This window comes from Rhodnius prolixus, unplaced genomic scaffold (genome assembly GCF_049639745.1).
Source record: "Rhodnius prolixus isolate KJV_2025 unplaced genomic scaffold, Rpr scaffold_5, whole genome shotgun sequence".
NCBI classification, from domain to species: Eukaryota; Metazoa; Arthropoda; class Insecta; order Hemiptera; family Reduviidae; genus Rhodnius; species Rhodnius prolixus.
Window position 1 is genome coordinate 37,778,904 of NW_027411624.1, and position 21,578 is coordinate 37,800,481.

The window sequence follows — 21,578 nt, forward strand, 5'->3', positions numbered from 1 at the left end:
AATGAGTTTATCCTTGGTATATGTAGGAAGGATGACTCAAAAGTCTGTCCTATTAGGTATTGAACCTTGTTACTCGCATGTATCGTACTGTTAGTTGTCACAGCCAGTTGTGTATATATTACATATGGGCTATATTTGATTATTTTAAACCACGCATCTTTTGCCTTCAATCAATTTACAAGAATACCCAATTATAATACCGTTCACCACCTGAGCCAATGGATATCATCTGTCATAAGGTTAAATAGTAACCTTCTTTATTGCTTCCAATTATGTCTTGTCTTAATGTTTTTCTAAATTATTAATTTTTAGTGTAATTTTAATTTTTAATACTAGGATGTAAAATTAACCTTGGCTGATTCAGAGATGGCTGAATATTCTGGGGTAGATCTTTATAGTAATTACAGAGCAACACTTGGTACAGAAAACGTGACAAATCAATCTCCACGAAAAGTACTTGTAAACAAAGAAAATGCCCTAAAAGCTCTAAAAGATCTTATTGATGCTGAAGATAATGCAGGTGAGTTTATCATAATGTCCTTAACACATGCATTTTGTTTGATTTTTCAATAAACATACGAGATATTTATATGCTCTCACTTATCTCCACTCCCACTCTGATTGCTTATCTAAATTTATTTCTTAATTGTTTTTACTAGATATAAAAACGAGGGATGATGATTTTCTTCTAAGGTTCCTTCACGCTAGAAAAATGAATGTTGCTGATAGTTATCAACTGCTGTGCAATTATTTCCTCTATCGAAAACGAAACAAGGATCTTTTTGACAACATGACTACTGATGATCCCCTCATTAAACAGGCATTATACGATGGATTTCCAGGTGTCCTTACCCAAAAAGATAGGTGCGTTTAGTTAAATTATAATTGACAACTCCATTTTTTTCATACATATCTGATATTTTAAAAAAAATATATTGTTTTTAAGGAAAGGAAGATGTGTCCTAGTATTTTTCTGTAATAATTGGGACCAGGTTAACTACCCATTGGAAGTTATTTATAGATCTTTATTATTATCCCTTGAACTTTTAATTGCCGATGTTCAGAATCAGTTGAATGGTTTTGTTATTATTGTAGATTGGACAGATATGTCCCTTAGACAGGTATTATTTATTTAGATATTATTATTACCTTTTAATATTTAAATGTGAGAATCAATTTTAGTTGATTGTGAAATGTTAGAAATGAAATGAAACTTGTTTTGGCCGGGTTTCTATAGTGCTTGATTAGAATCAATGAAATGAAAAGTAAACATCGTTTACTACACTTTTTCTTATTAAGTTCTAAAGTACTCTGTTGGCTAGATAAATTTCATTACGATCTATTCTAAAGAACGAATTTAATTATAGCATTCACGCTAGGCAAAATTTAAATTTCTGAAGTATAAGAAGGTGCCTCAGAAGAGGTATCTTTGCTTAAGTCTTCTTTCCTTTTCTTAAGGCCAGTGGACCTAAATATCTAGCCAGGAAATAAAATAACTTCTTAAACCCATAAAAATCCAGACACCAATTCGAAGTAAACTTACGATTGATTAGGTTAGAACAAACCGAACAGTCCATCGTCTTCTAACGTGATAATGTGTTCTATTACAACCGAAGATTCTGGATCTTATTTCCGTTCTATCAAGCACAATCTATCAGTTGTATATATGTGGATGTTTCTTTCCCTACTCTAAGAATTATGCTAAAGAGGTGTCCAGTTAAGCACACATTCGTCACATTCAGCGGTTTTTTAGGAATGCAACCAGAAGTCTGCTTGCAACCCCCAATGCCTTTTCAATAAATGCTGCGAAACCTCATATATCTGAAAGCTAGGCGACGTATGCCCAAACAGGATTGTTGTGCCATTTCCATTAATGAAGATGTCTAATTTGGCCAACCTTATTCAGTGCCCACCCTTGGCAAGTTGGTTATTCGGCGCCGAGTGTCCTAGTAAAGAAGTGATTACCTGCTTTATTTTGAGATATTGCCTTTTTGTTCAGCTAGTAACAGAGTTACTAACGTGTATGTTAGATTAAAACCCTAAAATGTAACCCAGTTCCGCTCAATGTAAATATTTTTGGACAGCACTGTTGGTTTGAACGAATTGTGCAGTCAGATTTAATTAAATCTTACTAGTTTCATTCAATGCTTTATGAACATAAGTTAATGAAATAGTATTTTATAAAACCATTTAAATCATTCGTATTTCTCAAATTAATGTTTCTTTGAAGGTAACTAGTTTAACTCCAAAAACATTACGATTGATGGTTGAAGGATTACAGGATTGTTTTCCAGCTCGCTTCAAAGGGATTCATTTTATCAATCAACCATGGTACATAGATCCAATTATAGGCATACTTAAAGCATTCCTGAAGGAAAAGACTAAAAAGAAGGTGAACAATCTATTTCTGTATTATATTAGAGACTGTTTGGTCACTAATTGTTCAATTTGGAAAAAGAGGTTCTTTTGTATTTTTTTTTTTTGAAGTATTTAGATCAAATGATAAATTAAAAAAACTAGTTTAACACTTCCAATTAATAATATTTTCAATATTACAATGTAAAAGAGTATTTAATCATGAAATACTTTTAATGAACTGAAGTTATTTTGAAAGCCTTTAAGTGGATTACAAATTATCTATAAGTACTTTCTAATGAATTAATTTTTTTTTTTAAATGTAGACTGCGTTAAATGAATTGTCAAGAACATCTTTTGATATCTCAGTACTATTTATTTATACACATACACATATACATAAAATCCTCAGTCGCTTGTTAAGAATTATTATTTTCAGATTTTATTTTTTTTATTTAAAATGTGTTACACATTTATTATTTAATTTAAGTTAATTAATTAATAGTTATTAAGTAATTAATTAATTATTATTTTTACATGGTTATTTATTTAAAAACACTTTCTTTAAAATACAGACTTGACAGACGGATTTTATCCATTGTCTATGTGCATAGACGTGAATAGAAGTTTGATTTGTTTTATTTTTTGTATTATTTTTGTTGTAAATTTTCTTTTGTTGTAACTTTATATTCACAAAATAAATAAATAAAAATAATAATTATTTTCAGATTTATGTTCATGGTAACAATATGAGTACTCTACATGACCATGTTAGTATTGACATTCTTCCAGCAGAACTCGGTGGAGAGGGTCCTTCATATAGTCCTACGCCATGGGCTCATACTATTATCCAGGTAAAGCCAATTGTCAGTTTGAGGAAATGCATTGCAAAGCATAAAGATTGATTTTTTAAAATCCTATAGCTCCCAGAATTATAAATAGTTATATTTATTTCGAATTCTATTTGAACCGTCTAGGTTCTACCGCAGGTAGCTGTGCTTGAGGAAATTGGTTTCACACCAATTGATTTGCAATAAAAATATTAAAATAAACTATCCTGTTCTAATGCATTTTCGAAAAAAAACACGTTTTAATGCTGCATGACTTTTTTCCGTAAAAACTGACTTAATTTCTAGGGAATTAGATCTGAAGCAATTTAGTTACATTGTCCTTAATTTGATGAAATTTTATTTTATGTATCATTATTATTAATATTAATTTATATTGGCTTTAGTGACCGTAAAAATCTTATATTAAGGATTCAAATTGGCGAGGAATCGGTCCAAATAAAAACTACATCTCGTCTTTTTGCCAACGTTTCGACAAATATACGGAAACAGTTTTCTGTAACTCAACCAACTCGCATAGCTACGATCTGAAGAAGGCAATATATATTTGTCGTAACGTTGGCAAGAAGACGAGTTGTTGTTTTTATATGGTCCGATTCCTCGCCAATTTGAATCCTTAATATATTATTACTAATAAGAGATGATATTTTGGAGAAACAATTAACGATTCACAAAATTGAAACTAAATTCATAGCTCCACTATCTAAGTAAGTTCCTTTGCGAACAATAAGCTGTCAAATCTCTTCTATCCTAATCTAAAATCGGGACTTCTTTAGAAAAATGGAATATGCATACATACTAAATTTTGATGTGTTCTTGTTTTTCTCATACTTAAGGGGGTCTCCAGCGTGATGTCCTTTGATCTCATCTTGATCCATACAATTGTCATTGATGGGCCATATTGGCTATAACGACGAACACTATATTAAGCTTGGTGCATGGATCACTGAGAATCGTAAATTATAAAAAAGATAGTTTTCTCAAACTGTTGAGAATTGGACCATACTTTGTACAAACCGCGAAGAAATCAACCTTCTTAAATAGTACCATGTCAAACCAAGCACACACTATACGTCGGCAAGATATATTCTAATTAATTTTACAATTTTTTAGAAGAAAATCTTCATCGTGGTTGTCAGTTTTTTGGAAGCTTAATATTTAACACTTTGAATATCCCATTATTGCTAATTTTTGGAGTTTAATTTTGTGATAAATCAAATTCTGGGTGGCGATTTTAATATTATCGAGTTGTATTGCAGCACATTAATAAATTCGTGGGGGTGCAATGTAGGTCGTTGATGGGTTAGCCATCAGCGAAAAAACTCCAAATAAATAAACCAATAAAAAAACTCAAACGTAATAAATTCGTGGTCGAAGACGCTCACGTCATAATTCCCTGCAAACTATATATTTATTTTCTAATTTCCCACGTATAATATCTTAGGAAATCGTAACAATTTAGTAATCGGTAACAGGCTAGAGTTTACGATTTTTCATCGTGGCAAGGGGCCATCTATTTCAGTTTTAATTTTGTTGAGACCTCTCAGAACCTCGTTTTTCTTACTGTTTCTCTTCTTTCGATAGTTACCATTCTGTTTCAAATACAGTGTAGTCCACATTAGATATCGGGGCCACTCTTTCAATAGATTCAGGGTTCTGGCTGTGACTACTTAACCTTATGCTTAGATAGCATAAACAGCAAATGACAATTCAGTTGAACTATAAAAGATTTATAGCTTTACAGTTTAGCCACAAAGAAGTTTAATGAACTAGAATTAATTTTGTTTCTCAGAAATGTGCAATAATGATATATTTTTCTGTTTCAAGTCCTAATTACAACGCTAACAGTTAAATTCACCAGTAATGCCTTCAAAAGCTCTGGAAGAATTAGACCTCAAGATTCCTTCGATATAAAATTTGGTATTTATGGTTTAATTAATTTTTATAATACCATTAATTATATATCGCCTGTGATAACTATTCTTTTGTGATCTTACCAAAGAAAAAAAAAGTTTTTAATGAAAACGTAATAAAAGAATCTTTAATAAATTGTAAGTGATGTTGCTTTCTTATTTATTTAAATAAATACTTATAATAATGCCTCAGGGAGGTTATTTATACTGAAAGCTAAGACTTTTTCTAATCTCAAAAATAATAAATTTATTAAAAAGCAGTTTGCTGTAATAATTAAAAAAGAATTTGCTGGCACAATGTTAACAAAAAAATAATTTTAATAAATTATAATAAGATGGGCTTCCTTATGTGAATAAACATAAAAAAAACCCTAGTTTATAATTTTTTTAAATTTATTTCTTTTTGTGATGAATTTATAATAATAATAATTTATTATAATAATAATTTTACTACCATATGTTGAGGGGTTTATATTAATAAAGCAACATTCCTTCAAATGATGTGTTCCCATATTTGTTTTTTGAATAAAACTATTTGTTGTAGTAAATGAATTATGAAGAGTTGGGAAACTAATTTATTGCCAATAAGTATTGAAAGAGTATGAGGACATAGGAATGATATAAGTTTAGAATAATAATTTTAATGTATTTAATCTTTAATGTTATTAGCATCCGAAGCTGTTTTCATTGCCGGCGGGTGAACAATTGTCTCTTTTAAGATTAAGATGATCTGAATTGTTATTTTGGTCATTATTATTTTTTTTCCGGCGCATTGACGTCTACGGTCATTAGCGCCTATATATTATTATTGAATTATTCTTTATGCATAACATGTTACGAGTAATCAAGTTAAGGATTGGTTGAATTTAGAACTGTGAAATCATTCAACAGTTAACAATTAATTCAATTCATACTTATCCACATTAACGTGTAAAAAAGAAGAATATTTTCAACTATTTGATTTGTCGCATACTGCCTGAGGAAAAGGATTAGAAATAAAGATCAGATTGTGAAATTTTTATAGAATACAGAAAAAAATATCCGGACTAACAAATATTTCGGAATTTCAGAATTACAACTGGAATCATTGTTTTGGTAAATTTGAGTTTGAAGTAAATAAACAATTCTCATCTAAGTTTAGCATCCGCCACAACTACTGTTACAGGTAATAAGCTCTAAAATCTTTTTCTAAGGCAGCATGCTTCAACACAAGTAATTGAAAATATTCTTCCTCTATTGATATGGTTTCCAACATAAGCTAGTTAAGTGTTAGTCAAATTTCTTGCCTCCGCGAACCAGTTAGTCGATAAACCGTACCATAAATATTAATGAAAATTGTCATAAGTTTGGAATTCATCTAGAAAAAAAAATCTGGTAAGAACATGACTTTCTCCTCCTTCCTGAATATCCTAAGATATAAATTGTCTCCACATTCCAAATATTTAATTATTACCAAAATTATATAGTTTTTAATACCGTTTTATACCCTAAAATGTAACTTTACTGGGGAAGCCTACCCTAACATCTCTTCAGGAAGTGCCCTGTAACAATTTTTAAAAATAATTCTACTACACTCTTCTAAATCTCTCATTTAAACTTCTACCCACATTAAATCGTTAAATTTACCTACTAAATGAGGTGGAACTCTAGGAACTGATTCTAAACCTAAACTCTATATGGGATATGTAACCTATAAACAAACTTATTTACCATTAAATAACGTATAACCCATACTTTCCATTCATGCTTTGCACACTCGCAGTTCCTAATGAATTCGAACAGAGTAATACCTTAACTTTGTTAGAATATAAAATATCTTCAAACGCGGAAAGGTGTCTCTTGATAGTGGCACAATGTTTAGAATATATTTCTTTCTTTATTGTATACTAAACAGTTCATAGATATTGATTGAAGTTCTCCTCTACTTTATATTTTGTGCAATTAGGTGACGTCCTCTGATCGATTCTGTCCACAGACAGCACGGTCAAACCTTAACCTTCTTATCACAGCCACTTCATGCTTACTAATCGAACACCCTTTAAAACATATTCGTTTTGGGGACCTTCTAATTCCTTTCCATCTATTAAGCTAATTCACAGAATCGGCTTTCAGGATCACACCTTACACTTCTTCCGTACGTATATATGATTAAGTCCAGTAACTGGCTATGTAATTATTAAAAACCGTAACCTGTGCTCGTTTAGATATGTAGGCTATGTCTTCACATAAATGTGTATCTATTTTATTAATTAGAAATTCAAAATACAAATTGTTCATAAGCAGTTTACTCTATGGCGGACTGTTTTTGTGCTGTGGAATGCAAATAAAACTTTTGAATCGATTTAAAGAACCTTTAAGTTGAAATTAAAGCGTTACAACTTTGACTAATCAACCGATGGACAAAAACATACTGACCTTGCTACACCAAATCGAGTTGGGTATTACGCAACTGCATGAATTCCAGTAAAGTTCTTTATTTTCTAATATTTAGTTTTTTTTTTTAAATTAATACGATTAAAATTCGACCATCGGGAGCAGTTAAGTGAAATACAAAAAAAAAAATCTCAATTAAGTCGTGCCATTGTTGTCGCGAATCAGGTCGGAAAGCGCTATGTATGCTTAAGGTACGAACATATTAATTGGCGATCTTCATGAGGCATTGCATCCATGATTTAGCCAAATACATTATTTCGAGGGTTGACAAATTTTAACCAAAAGCAATGCCTTAGTTACACGTGATGTTAAGAAGTAAGCAATACACAGATGACACCTAATTTTGAATAATCCGTCCAATCGCTGAAATTTTCGCAATTATTTTCTGTTTGCAAATATTTGTTTTCGTTATTGTTAGAATTGATTTTTTTGTTTTGTTTGAATTTAAAGTTTTCTTCAATTGAAAATTCAGAAAACTAAATTAGATTATTGTGCTGAAAATTATTGTAACATTCTATGTCCACATGCTCTTTAAAAAAGTATTATTAAAAGTAATTCATGCACAAAAATATTTCAGAGAATGAAAATTTGTTAATGGACGGACAGGGAAATTAGCCAACTATTGGCTGGAAAATCTGTTGAGAGTTTTTATTGTAAGCTTTCTATTTTTACTAAATATATATAATACCAATTTTTATAAATTTTCTGTCAATTAAATTCCTTCAATAATCAAAATTTTAATCCAGTTGATTATGAGTAATCATGAAATTTTATGACGTAATTTAATTTCCTAGAATCCTTAATCATTTTATGTGCCCAGAAAAAAAAAAGAAAAAAAAATGCGTGCAATGTTATTTATTAATTACAATAATTTTAGTCTTATATAATTAAATTTGTAATTTATAAAAATTATGATTGATGTTTTGTGCGCTTGTGAGAAGGGTTTTTTAACGAGCTTTAAGCATTTTAGGGGATCAGCACTTTTAGAAAGTGCACATTAAAACTTTGTCAGTATTTCCAAAATTGTCTAGTAATATATTATTTTAAATTTTTAAATGTATATGTCCAATTGTGTTTAAAAGTATTTCTGGTGTAAGTTAATAAAAATATACAATATTTTTAACACTTTCTCAGAAATAGTGTGTTCTTTTTTTAATTCCAATAAGTCTAATCCCTTAACTGAAAATAAACTATCTTTTTCTGCTAATATTGGCGTTATGGTAGAGCTCCGACAGTCAGGGAATCTAGTGTTTCACACAACGACCAACAATCTAGCTCTACAACTCAGCGATATATATTCTTTCTGAGTTTTAAACAAAATTCGGGTAATGTTTATACTTTATGTCTGGACATCATTTTTTTAAAAAATAAACGAAACAAAAAAGTGGTTCACTGTTTCTACAAGTCACAAAGAAATACAAGAACAAATCGATTCAAGTAAAAAAATGGATGTTCACAATTGTTCCATAGAAGACGACTGAAACAAAATCAAAATCTAAACAAAGCGCTTATTAAAGCTCCACTTAATAGAGGAAGAATTAAAACTGCCGGTTAATCGTCAAAAACTGCACGAAATATAAATATTCCAGTATTGCATGCATGAAATAAGATGTTAAAGTTTAACTTTTAAGAAAAAAATGTTTTATTTAAAAAAAGAAATCAAAAAATTTAGCCTTTATGTTGTGAAATTGAAATCATCTTTGAAATAAAGCTTAATAGCTGGTATGTAAATATCTTCAGGTATACCTAGACGACGAAGTTCTGCTTTACGATCTCGAATTCCATTCTCTTCCAGTGTCTTATTCATGTCTAGTACATTACCTTCATATTTCCACAAATAACTGCGTGCTTTTTGATTGTAGGGTAAATATCTTTCAAGAATTTGATTTATTGTCTCTTCTGCACAAACCTAAAATATGATACACTGTTGTTATATAATGAAGTAAAGAAGACCCACAGTCAGGGCCGGATTTTCCTATAGGCTAACTAGGCTTCAAGATCAAGAGGGGCCTGCAATCAAATGGTTAGCAAAATTAAAATTACACTATTCTAAAAACATAACATATTATATTATATTAACATTTAACATATTGATATACAGGGTGAACCTATATACCTTCGATTATAAAAACAGTACTTGTTTAAAATATTTCCTAACATTTTCTCAAATATTTCAGAGTAGAAAATTTTTAAAGTGCAATTTGTAACCTTTAGCTTCCTTATTTTAAGACAATCTACTTTAAAAATTGACTACTGGTTCATCTAAAAGAGTTTTCAATGAATTAAACAACTTGATAAACTAACACTGTTGAGGTGCTCGTGAACACGTTTTCTTGCAAAAACAAACGTAATTTCTCAAAAAGGAATCCTGGAAAATGATATACCGCGTTAGAAAGCCCACATTAGGCAAGGGAACTTTTACTAAAAAGTGCCAGCACCTAGGTCTGATAATGATCACATAAGGGCCTAATGAGTTTTCTTAAAAATTTCGATTACTTTTATTTTTCCAATATTCGGAAGAAGATTGAGGCTGTTTAGAGAATACTTATGCTTCGAAATGGTGTCAATTTTTAGGAAATTTATCTGTCTTTCTAACCGTATCATCAGAATCGAATTCGGACTAAAACTTTCTGAGTAATAACATTTTTATTGCAAAAAAGTAATGATTTTAGAAAAAAAAAAAAGTTGGCCAATACGTCTTTGAAGTCCATTTCAGATGTACTACACACAGTAGGCCTATGGACAATACTTACTGGTTCACCCTGTATATCACTGTAGTGATGTATTTTATTATCTCTCATATAATTTATAAACTTAAAAATGGGAGGTGAAAGGGCCTCATAAGTGGAATAGCCTAGGGCCTCTTTTCATCTAAATCCGGACCTGCCCCTCAGTAATCTTATTAAGGCGTAGTTAAGAAAAAGCATTGCGGATAGTGAAAATCATTTAAAGATGAAGTTAATAATATTAATCCAGACCGAGGCGGACTTGCTAGTTAAATAACAATATGAAATGGAAAGTTTTATTGAAATATAGAAGAGTTTAACCGCTTCAAATTCAAATATTTTCAAACAGTAAATTATCTGTTTTTTTTTTAACAATTATAATTACTACATAACTTACCGTCAGAGTAATTTCCATTTTAGTCAGATTATTGTAGATTCTAACCGGCCGAGCACTTTTAGTAAGCTTCCCAATGACATACTTTGGATCTCTCCACCATGAATTGAGTGGCTCTGGCTCCCATGCAGTTGTCGGTAGATTGTAATCGTGCAGATGCGGTATTGGACCATGTGGCAGGTAAGGTACTTTAGTGCCTAGTACTGGATGTGTGAATGTGCGAAGCTGAAAATAAATTAAAAAAATCCATCATTTTGAAGATTTACTTTATTAAGATTTTTAATTTTCGTAATATCGAGATGTAAACTTCGAAAATTAAATAAAAATCTGGTTTAAATAAAACTGTCCTTCGACTTACTCTTGCAGCACCGATATTAAGTAATTGAATTGTGTTTAAACTTAGAATTAGTACTGAACCGTTACTTGGCTACAATTCTAAACACGTTCACCACAGTAAAATGATTCTGTAAAGAAAGTAAACGTCACAGCTCCCTAAGAACCACACTAAAATCAATATTCTTCGAGAAAAAGTTTTAAACATTGTGTCAAGTTTAAAGGAAATTGCCAGCAAATTACGGAAAAACTTCAAATCCGTTCTGTACTGACGTATTTCCTCAGAGTGATGATCTTCCAACACAGCATTTGGGGTTGACGTTTCGGACTCATAAATGTTATGTGATGTTAAAACCATTCACATTATACTGAAACAGCCCTGTAGATGAGAGCTTAACTTCAACTAAACCAATTGAATGTAAGCTTTTGGTGATTTTTCATTTGGCCAGACTCTTCTGTTCACATGCAGAGAACAATTTTAAAAAACCTCTTTTCGAACTCAGAAGAAATCAAATTGTGTTTAAGGTTTCCAGTGGGAACTGCACGTTTACAACAGTTCTGCTCTTGAGAGTTAAACGAAAGTAAACAATTGTTGGAAGTAAGACAATATCTACTTAGTTTTTATTGCTTTAAATAGAAATAACCATTCCTCAATTTGATTAATTGTTACTGAAGTGAGATTTTCTACATGTCTAAAAAGTACTTAAAGAAAAGTTTGAACAATTTTGTAAAGGTTTTAATTAAATAATTTGATTTGCATTAATACAGATCAAATTCTCTTTGTTTTCTTGAACTCACATTGGACTGAAGTGGGAGAACCTCACTTCAGCACGAAAGTGTAGAACTCAAATGCATTCAGGAAGATTGAAAACAATCCTGTAGGAATTTGATTAGAATTACTGACGAACATGCTATTAATGGTTTTAGACAATTAGGAGCCTCTATATATTGAACTATGGGTCTGAGCTCAAAAACAAACTGAAAATGATGCAATGGATAAATTTTCAATGTTATCTTTTTTTGTTATCGTCTTAAATACTTTATGTCAAAAAGAGTATACTAGAAGATCTAAAACATTAAACTTCTGTTATGTGAAAAAAAAACTGTAAGAGTTTTTGATTTAAATATATCTTTATCAAGCAAATAGTGTTTTATTATTAAAACCTTTAGCAGTTTATTATTTTCAACAGATTCACGATAGTGTAAATTCAATTTAAATATTTGATATTGTAATGTAAGCTATTATTGATATGCTAATGACTAATCCGTATGGAATTAAGAATATAAATACAAAATAATTTTATGACTATATATTTTTTAACACAAATTGATTTCATTTTTTAATAAATTTTACTTTGGACAAAATTTTAATAGTCCTTAACCATAACATTTTTTAAAGGACCATTATATTTAATTTTACTTCGTGTTTTTAAATAGAATTTATTGGTGTTATTGGAAACAGTTTCTTCGCTATCATTTATATTAAATTTATCATCATTTTATCAGGCCATTACAATTCCCATTTGTAATAATGATTAATAAATCAAAAAGACAAAGTAATAAAATAAAATAAAAAAGTGAAGAGAAAAAACAATTATAAGGAAAGAAATAACGATTATTTTATTACTTGTCAGCATTTATGCTCCTTTCTGCGATCTATCTGCCATGTTTATAAAATAAATATCATAGATTACAGATTTTACAGTTATCTATTTTTAAATCTAAACTAATCAGTGAAAATGGCACATTAAATGTAAGTCTACGATTTTATGAATTTTTTCATAAAATAAATTTTTCTTGAAAAAAGTTTAAAACAACGCCCTTTTAAATGGACATCTTACTTTGTTAAGTATTTTTAGTCATATCTTAAAGTATATATAGACTGAGCATCAACTAATAATTAAAACCTGTAATGGAATATGAAAAAAACTTATTCTTATCATCACGTAATTACTGTCTGTAAATAGCATGCGTCATTAAAAATGATATTACCGGAAAAGATGGCTTTTACAGACTATAATACTTGACACTTAATGAGTTGAGAGGTTTTTTTTAAAAAAAGAAAGAACTGAAGTTACATAATTTAAATGGTAAACGATATTTTCACTCTGTCCTATAAATTATTACTTTAATGATGTTTTGTTGTAATCAGAATAATTTTTTAATAGTTGTTAACTTATTTATATTAATCTTTTTTTTTTTTTTTTAATCTTAATTTTACCAATAGTAATAAAAAGACAGGGGGGTTAGCCCTGGCCCACATTACGGGTGTTCACTTCTGAAGCGAATGCATTATTCCCCTCCTCACTGTTAGATGGTACTTTTGTTCATTGTGTCCTTCAGACGTACAGAAAATGTTCAAACACTCATTATGTAATTGACAATCTCTCCTGGGAAACACATTGATATTTGACAAACACGACGTAAAACCATAATAGCAAATTATATTATACTTTCAATTCAAAAATTCTAGGAAGTACGTAACATAACTTCGTGATTAATTCATTAAAATAGTTTCTCGGTGAATTGCGAATTATCATCTATGATTAACGTGAAAGTAGGTTGCTTCAAAATAGTGTTGATAGCGAGTAATTTCATTTAAGAAAGTTAATTTATAAATAATTGTGAAAACATCTATACCACTTTCCCTTACCGTATTTTACATAGTCAAATTTTCTTAAAATTAACGGTTTTACGAAAAAGGCTAGTTGGCTTCAAAATATTGTTAATATTTTTGTATAATAAAAAGTGTTCATTATATTAAACTTTACTGATTAACAGATGTCCCAGCTCTCCCAGAATCTCACTAAAATCAAAGTCCTCTGCATACAAAAAAAAAAAAAAGTTCAAACCAAAATAGTAGACCTAAACATACCAAGTAGTTGGTGATATTCTGTCTACCTTTTTATTCTGTTTTGTGAGATCAAGATCTAAAAATAAGCATAACAACCAAACCTGTATTTCGTTTATGAGGATTTTGTCTTTTGTTGAGCATAAACCAAATAATTATCTCCCATTAATCCCGATTATAGTAGGACTATGTCTAAATTTTACTGTGATTGTTCTAAGTTTTAAAAAAAATCCTTCTAGCAGTGTTGGAGAAAATCTCCAAAAACAACTAATCTATTTTATAAATTAAATTTTAATCAAATTACAACCTTATACCATTTTCTAGGCTTTACTTATTCTGACAACAAATAGATAGACTGGCAGTAAAAGGAAAACTTTTTTCGTATTCAAAAATCCACAAAACAAATATCCGAAGAAATATCTAAACTAGATGTTTCCAACACTTCCTCTTTATTCTTTTTTACGCTATTTCCATTCAAAAACTCAACTTTTTGAATACTTCTCTTTGAGGGGCAAGAGTATGTAGCAGCAGCCCTAACAAAAATTAAAAATATTTTATTTCTTTAATATTTTGAATATATTAGTATACTACTTACTATCTGGTTTTTTGCTAATCAGCCCAACGTAATATGTAGACATATATAGTCAGACCACTTGCTAAAATTATGCTTGGGTGACCTCACAACATTTAACTCTAGTTAAGAAAACATTAGCTCAATGTTTAGTCTTAAAAGAGCAATAAAAGGAATTTATATATATATAAATATATATAATAATAGTTACAGTTGCAGTAGTTAATACAATAGTTACGGTAGCAAAGTGTAATCAGTAATTTAGTAATATATGAATCATTACGGACTGTTTACTCGTATCTTAAATCAGCGCTTCTTAAACTTTTGGCGACAGTAATCCCTTTTTAAAGTAAAAATTTCTTGCCGGCCTCTTTATGGCTTAACACCTAATGATTAGGCTATAAGTCGATTTAAGGGCATATTTGGAAGTGATTGTACATACGTATAAGCTTATATATGAAAACATCAAGCTGTAACACCGCTAAATTTATCCTACATTTTTTTTTTAAAACAGGAAAAAACTAGTTTTTAAAAACAAGAAAACCGAATATACATTTTAGGCTTATATATTTAGAAAAATGTTGATAATGATAAAAGCAATTAAAACATCAAATCAATAAAAACACTTTTTAAAAATAAAAAACATAAATACCTATAAATTGTATTTTAAATTATCATCAATAAACTTTTATTGTAAAACTAGATAACCATAAAAAACTGTTTCGAATTAAAATCATTTAATTATATTTAATGAGAATGATGTGCTTGTCTACCTTCTCACAATAAATTAAATCTGGGATAAATATTTGTTATTGAAGGTCTCATACCATTTTCAATATTTTTAATATTGGAACAGTACTTTGTTTTTATTGACGATAAAGTTGAAAATGATGATTCACATAAGTATGCGGTGGCAAAAGAACTTTCAATGCTTCGTCAGAGATTGTTGGTTATTCTTTTTTAACTCAAGTCCATAAAGTTGTTAAACTTTTCTTGGGAAATTCAAGTTTAAGTCCAGCATCAGCAGAAAGTTCTGCAAATTCTTCCTGTACCTTTAGAGTGATAAATGTTGCACTTGATCCATTTCTATCAGGAATGGTTTCAATGAATCTGGATTCGTTATCTGAATTTAAATATTTTTGAAACTGATTTTCTAAGTTGTCCAAATGACCAAGTATAATCCGAATGTACTTACTGAAGGCAGCTTAAACTTAAATTATTATCAATAATAAAGTCACTCATGCTGTTAATTGCTCTCTATTATAGTTTTCCAAATGATTAATTTTTTATGAATGCTTTTACTATATTTATCAGATGGAGAATGTAAGTATTTTCTCCCTGAATTTGAGTTTTAGAATTTACATGAAACGAAAGCATTGATTTCTTTTTAATCTTGGAATTATAATTTACTGCTTACATATTCGTACATTTTATTTTAAACTTTTTTCAAGAAAATTATTTAATTACTTGTCTTTAATTAATTAAATTACAAGTTCACAGAAAGGGAATTTAGACGGCACTTTGGCTACTGCATTGTTACAGCGTGCCATTCTAATATCTAAAAAAAAAATTTAGTCTACAAATTGAAAGAAACTAATATAAAATATTAAAGAATTAAATCTTTCAATACAAAAAAGATGGTCAGCCCATTTCGATTAAGCTCATTGCAAAATATGATAAATAGCATTAATTTTAAATTTACATTTTGCCACAATTAATTTTTCACAATGCAAATAATTTTTTACTAGCTAATTTATAGCGTAAAATAATAATAAAAAGTTATTACCTTTCCATCTATATCAAACCAATGACTAATATCTTTGCCAGCTTCAGCCAATAATGGTAATATTTCTGGTCGATTACGATATTCTTGAACTAATGGAGTTAAATCCATTACAATTCCATTAAATGAAACCCAACAATCTTCGGGTCTATTGTGAAGGGCCACATCCGCAGGTTTCCAATACTTTTTCTCCCATTCCCACTTTTCCAAACGTAACTTTCTGTTCCACATCTAGAAAAATATTATTCTATCTAAATATTTTATTGTAGTAATATTAGTTTGTCATTCATTGAACTAAATTTGATTGATGTTTTAAAACATATTATACGAACATTTAAAGTGATTTTGTGCAAGATTTTAAAAAGATGCTTAATATTGAAAAACCTACAATTAAAAAATTCTGCAAGAATGTTTCAAATAAGTAGGAGGCCTATATATTTGTACACGGAGTTTAAAGAAAAATAGTGGAAGATATTTAGCTAACGTTAGAATTGCATTTTGACAAGTTATTCTAGCGGAACAAATTGCTCTCAAAAGATCGCAGTGAATAGGTAACTTACGAAATGAGTCTTTGTCGAAAGATATTTATATATGAAACTTCTTTTACCCTAATTTAGTTATGATAGTAGCTTAATAGATAAAGTAAAAAAAGTATCATTTGTTTTTTTTATCTCTACTTATTTCTTTATTATGTTGCAGTCATTTTTAATTAATCTGAACAGTATCATAAATTTTATCCAACAGCACTATTGCTGTCATTGTCTACAACAAATTGATGAATCAACTTCTGAAATATCTGAAATCGATCAGAAAATAAGAAAAATATGAGCGCTATAATGGATACAATCAGGAGTGTTATTTAGATTTGTGGAGCCAATCAAATTTTCATTATTATTATTAATATTTTCTTAAAATGAGATATTTAATTTTGTTTGTGAAAACATATTTTCCTTTTTTTTTTGACGTTGATCTATTTTCCAGATTTACCCTTAGCATAATAATAAAACAAGTGCACATGTGGATTTGTAATTGCAGTATAGTTGCAAAGATGTCAAAAATCCGATTTGCTATACTCGTAATTACAGATTAAATATAAAGACTGTGATAGGGTTAACAGAGAGCCGGTATTATATAAAATAAAGTAACGACTATTTTATCACGTGACCTTTACTTCCAACAACCAAGAGAGCTAAAAATTTTCCTTTGCAAGCACAATAAGTGTATTATCTTATCTATTAGAATCCAATTTTGTCTACCCAAAAGACTTGACCCAGCCAGCGTGATCAAATTTTCTTTTTTGTATATTCTTTTAGTAATGATCTTCAAAATCGGTACGACTTTATACGCTTTCTAAACTTCTTCTAATGCACTTTATCAGCAGACGTCACAGTACGGATTCAGTACGATGAATTCAATTAGATTAATGCTGCTGATTTTGGTTTTATTGCAAAGGGTTTTGATTCTTAACATCAATTGATTGGATATTTCCTGCCGCGAACCTGTGCTGCATATCCTCATTCTTGCTAACTAAAAGACCTACAAAATTTAGTTCCCTACCAGTGGCTGAGATTTGTAGAAAACTCGTATAACTATACAGACCTACATCCTATATGGACCACGCTTTCTGAGTGTTTCCAAATAACAGAAACTAGGTAGTAACTTTATATTTTGAATATGACGTATATAATATAATTGCATCTGTTTTTATTTTCAGAGAGATATCAATTGAATACTGTACATCTGGAAAATAATGATGCATTAAATGCAGACGTATTTACTAAATTCAGCTTATTAAAAACTGTTAAAAGGCTATAATTCTACACTATTTTTTATTTGTAAGAGTTTCTCACAAATTTACGCCATTAATATGGTTCAGTTTTCCCTTTCGTACCACGTATTTATTCGCGTTTGTTTTCTCTGAGTGGCGTCTTTTTTAAAAACCAACCGCACAATTTTTTTTAAACATCTACATTTATTGCAAACTTAAGAGTTTGATAAACTTAACGTTGATTTAAAACATTTTTCTAAGTAAATCATTTAAAGGATTTCTATTAAAAGGATTAAGATGTAACTCCAAAAAACAGTCACTTTGGTGAAATGTACTACCATCTGTATAAAGTTAACGTTAAATAAATATTATTGCTCGAATTTCAATTAGAATATGATGTCCAATAATACTAATTTCGTATGTCTTCTACTGAAACTTTTATTTCGATGACCACTTCTGCTAAACTATTTCTATTTAAATGTAAAAATATGACAGGAACAAAGTCCTTTAACCAGAAAAATAATTTTTCGAAAGAATTTTACATTTATTTTTGTAAATAGTTTTTACGATTTTCTCTAAAGTTTGTAAACGCGCATTTGTTATACACATAAAGTTCTACTACTTTTATTTGAAACACCCTGAGAACGAGGGTGATTTAAGAACATGATATCGAGGCTGTTAGCATTACCTGTCCAACGCCTTGAAGAAGATCTAGTTACATTAAGCAATATTAAACCTACCCTTTTAATATTTAAGGCGATCTGTGGCAGCAACCCTAACTTATTTCAGTGGTAGGCGACCCACTTGTTCAAAATTACAAATTTTTCCTGCGAACTGGTAATCGATTCGGAAAGAATGTGAAATATTGTTTGACTAAGAGTGCAATAATGCAAAACTGCATGATATTTCGGAGAAAAGATTAAGTAACATGAACTTGATATTTGCAGAACTGAATAATACAAGGATCCTCTTTGCTTCGTTAGTTCTTTTTGGGTGGTGGGAGGGGGAAGATACAGTGGATTAACAGAAGATATTTTTGTTGGATACGTGGTTTTATCATGTTTGATACTTTACTCCTGAGGATTCTATATAAGCGGTTCTTTTGGAGTTAAATTAAGGTTTCCTCTAGAGTATTGAACAGTTCTAAAACTTCCGTCGTGTTTATGACTATAAGATGTTTTCCAGGAATTTCGAGTTGGAAGAATTACAGACTGTAATTTTCTAAAATAACTCAAAAGCTATCATTTATAACTCTTGTTAGTCCAATACATTGGTCTAAGGCTTTTTCTGAAGAGAAATTCATTTTAGTTGCGGTTTTGGCTTGACCATCATTAATCCGAGAACAACTCTTTTTGAAACTTAACATTCGGCTAAGAAGTTCGTAGTCGGCATTTTGTAATTGTTTTTCACTCCCTGTGAAGAATTAATAGGTGTTTAATTTATACTACTATTGTACAGAACTCAGGTAAAACACTCACCTCTAGTTTGCACACATATTATATTGTGTAATATTAATTTATACATCTAAACGGGAATCCCTCATCTGTTCTGGGTAAACCTTTCACTTCTTAGAAGTAATGTTATTTAGTTATAGTAACAGCCGGTAGATACCTCTAAAGTCTTGCCTGTAACAGTTCCTCGCTCATAGAGGTTCGTTCAGCTGAGCAGAAGGGGCAGGTTAAATAGATAAAAGGTTCTATATTATATTGCCATGTTTTTCATTACACTTTATCATTGTTTGCTTTAAGTTTTTAACAAATAATTCCCAGTTTTAAGAGTGATTGTGTTAAAATTAAAATCCGTCCTTATATTATTATTACCTGAATGGTTTTTCAGTTACTAATGGCATGTGACTTATTCTTTAGTGATGAATTAGAAAAATTGTTTTCTTATGCTTACATTCCTATTTCTATTCCGGTGTTTGTGCACTTCACAGACTTTGTAATGAATCACTAGCTAAAGCTTCACCAACTAGTTGTGTTGATTATTATTTGATTTTTTTTTTTTTGTACTAATTTTCTAGAGATTTAGTTGTTTTTCTGCTTAACCAATTAAATTTTAACAGATGCGTTGTGAAATTAGTAATGTCTTCCGTGCAATATATGCTTTTGGTGAGTAAATCCTTCAGTTTTGTGATGTTAAGTCGATTAGATAGTAAAATTAGTTCATGTGTAGATTTAGAATTCCTCTGTTTAAACCTCACTGAAATCTAATTCTCTTCCAACTAGATCAGTTATTTAGAATCTAACAAGTTAGCTTTGTTACATTATAATTATTAGAAATACTTACCTTATCTAATTAGTTATCAAATTTCAAATATTTGATCAGTAATCTTCAGTAAAATAACTTCAATTGATGAATTCTATGACAGTTATCTGTTTTACAAAGAATTCTTTCTGGGTTTTTGGGATTAAATTTCAGTATTTCATCTGAAAACACATTCACTTTTTTTTTTTTTAAATTTAAAGTCATTTGATCAGCCTTAAATGGTAAATTGTTCCCTATTTACCATTTACAGCTTTTAATTTCGTGTGATGCATAGAAATTGTATTAGAATTAATTAAGATTATCTCTGAGAATATTAACACATTCTTAGAACGTTTATTTATTAACTTAAAGAGATTTCATGAATCATTTTAACGTTCATCTACATGTGTTAGCTGTACATGTGGGAAGGGAATTTAAATTTTATAGTTTTTTTTGTTTTTTTAAATGTTGATCGCTCCTTTCAAAAATAGTGCAGGCACAAAGCATTTGCATATTCTTTAAAAAAAATAAAAGGAAGAATGTTTTTTAATTTTACAGCCAATGATGGACTTCCCAGATGGAGAAGGCGGAAACAAACAAAACAATTCTGCATCAGAATCAACAAGTTTGGCTCGAAATACCAATTCGGAATCCAAAATTTCAATACCTGATATACCAACAGTAAGTATTGTTAAGTTTTTCACTCAAAGTTACATATTCAAAGTCCTACAGTAAGTTTTTCAAAAGTTACATATTTAATTTTTGAAAAATATATTGCCTAAATTAAATTTAGGCTTGTAAAATTTGTTTAATTTGTCAGTGATGATTGTTTCGCTTCAATTTCGTCTTGCTGAAGAAAAATAAATAAAATATGTAGTTAAAACTCATATGTTCCGCTACAATGTTGTACCTTTGAAGTAAATTTTCAATTTCAGAGTAATTTTCTATTCGTTCTTTCTTTCTATTTTTTTCTTAAAAATGTTAAGAGGGGGTAACTACTAATAATGATTCATGGCACGTTACGCTTTTGCATAAATTATCCTTCTTTTGTAGTTAATATGTTTCTGTTATTTACTTTGTTTTTTTGTGAACAAAATATTTGCTATAGCTCTAAAAGCCGAGGGTTGAATTTGTTATTATTGTAGAAGATTCTTTAAAAATAATTTATTTGATTTGAACACTCATACTCTTTTATTACCCTTCTCAAGAATTTAAGTTTTCTTTAAACTCCGTTTAAGTAAACAAATTTAATTTTAATTAAAATGATACAGGAATGCCGAACATTAAATTTAAATTACATTTTTCTACAATCGAGAACAGTTTCGGTTTCTAATAATGTTATTTTAGAGAGCCCTA

General features: G+C 29.6%; 3 protein-coding genes across 12 annotated transcripts in view; 2 read left to right on the forward strand and 1 right to left on the reverse strand.

Moving 5' to 3' along the window:
* Window positions 1-8,365, forward strand: LOC141458447 (clavesin-2-like). Of its 2 annotated transcripts, XR_012460975.1 has the most exons (8): window positions 1-239; window positions 337-520; window positions 660-864; window positions 947-1,121; window positions 2,231-2,392; window positions 3,084-3,209; window positions 5,031-5,123; window positions 8,127-8,365. XR_012460975.1 is itself a non-coding variant. In XM_074136418.1 (7 exons), the coding sequence occupies exons 1-7, from the start codon at window positions 219-221 to the stop codon at window positions 5,034-5,036; spliced, it is 879 nt and encodes a 292-aa protein (XP_073992519.1). In that variant the 5' UTR covers window positions 1-218; the 3' UTR covers window positions 5,037-5,258. The 2 variants fall into 2 exon arrangements, 1 of the variants encoding a protein (XP_073992519.1); XM_074136418.1 differs by lacking the exon at window positions 8,127-8,365 and having other exon boundaries at window positions 5,031-5,258.
* LOC141458449 (cytochrome b5 domain-containing protein 1) lies at window positions 7,603-20,733 on the reverse strand. 6 transcript variants are annotated; one of them, XM_074136425.1, is made up of 5 exons: window positions 20,485-20,733; window positions 20,265-20,404; window positions 16,211-16,438; window positions 10,673-10,894; window positions 7,603-9,458 (listed from the first exon to the last, which is right to left on the reverse strand). In XM_074136425.1, exons 3-5 carry the CDS (start codon window positions 16,436-16,438, stop codon window positions 9,225-9,227), a joined length of 684 nt encoding a protein of 227 aa, XP_073992526.1. In that variant the 5' UTR covers window positions 20,265-20,404; window positions 20,485-20,733; the 3' UTR covers window positions 7,603-9,224. The 6 variants fall into 6 exon arrangements, with proteins under 6 accessions (XP_073992526.1, XP_073992524.1, XP_073992528.1 ...); XM_074136423.1 differs by having other exon boundaries at window positions 20,265-20,733; XM_074136427.1 differs by lacking the exons at window positions 20,265-20,404; window positions 20,485-20,733 and adding an exon at window positions 19,875-20,017.
* Mvl (solute carrier family member malvolio) overlaps window positions 19,534-21,578 on the forward strand; it is a 13,778-nt gene continuing 11,733 nt past the window's right edge. For 2 of the 4 annotated variants that reach the window (XR_012460974.1, XM_074136416.1), the window contains exons 1-2: window positions 19,941-20,086; window positions 20,781-20,903. Coding sequence is in view for 3 of the 4 variants with exons in the window: in XM_074136416.1 (XP_073992517.1) it covers window positions 20,060-20,086; window positions 20,781-20,903 (150 nt within the window). In the remaining variant the exon portion in view is untranslated. Of the gene's footprint in view, window positions 19,669-19,940; window positions 20,087-20,780; window positions 20,904-21,578 lie in introns of those variants that run through there. The other 2 variants (XM_074136413.1, XM_074136415.1) reach the window with 2 other exon arrangements.

Bases quoted from the DNA above. Each gene is read 5' to 3' on its own strand.
- LOC141458447 (XM_074136418.1), top strand. From the start codon at position 219: ATGGATATCATCTGTCATAAG. The intron at 1,122-2,230 runs GTATTATTTATT...GTTTCTTTGAAG, and splicing joins CAGATATGTCCCTTAGACAG to GTAACTAGTTTAACTCCAAA. The intron at 2,393-3,083 runs GTGAACAATCTA...AATTATTTTCAG, and splicing joins AGGAAAAGACTAAAAAGAAG to ATTTATGTTCATGGTAACAA.
- LOC141458449 (XM_074136425.1), bottom strand. From the start codon at position 16,438: ATGTGGAACAGAAAGTTACGTTTGGAAAAGTGGGAATGGGAGAAAAAG. The intron at 10,895-16,210 runs GTAATAACTTTT...ATTTATTTTCAG, and splicing joins GGTTTGATATAGATGGAAAG to CTTCGCACATTCACACATCC. The intron at 9,459-10,672 runs GTAAGTTATGTA...ATCATATTTTAG, and splicing joins AAATGGAAATTACTCTGACG to GTTTGTGCAGAAGAGACAAT.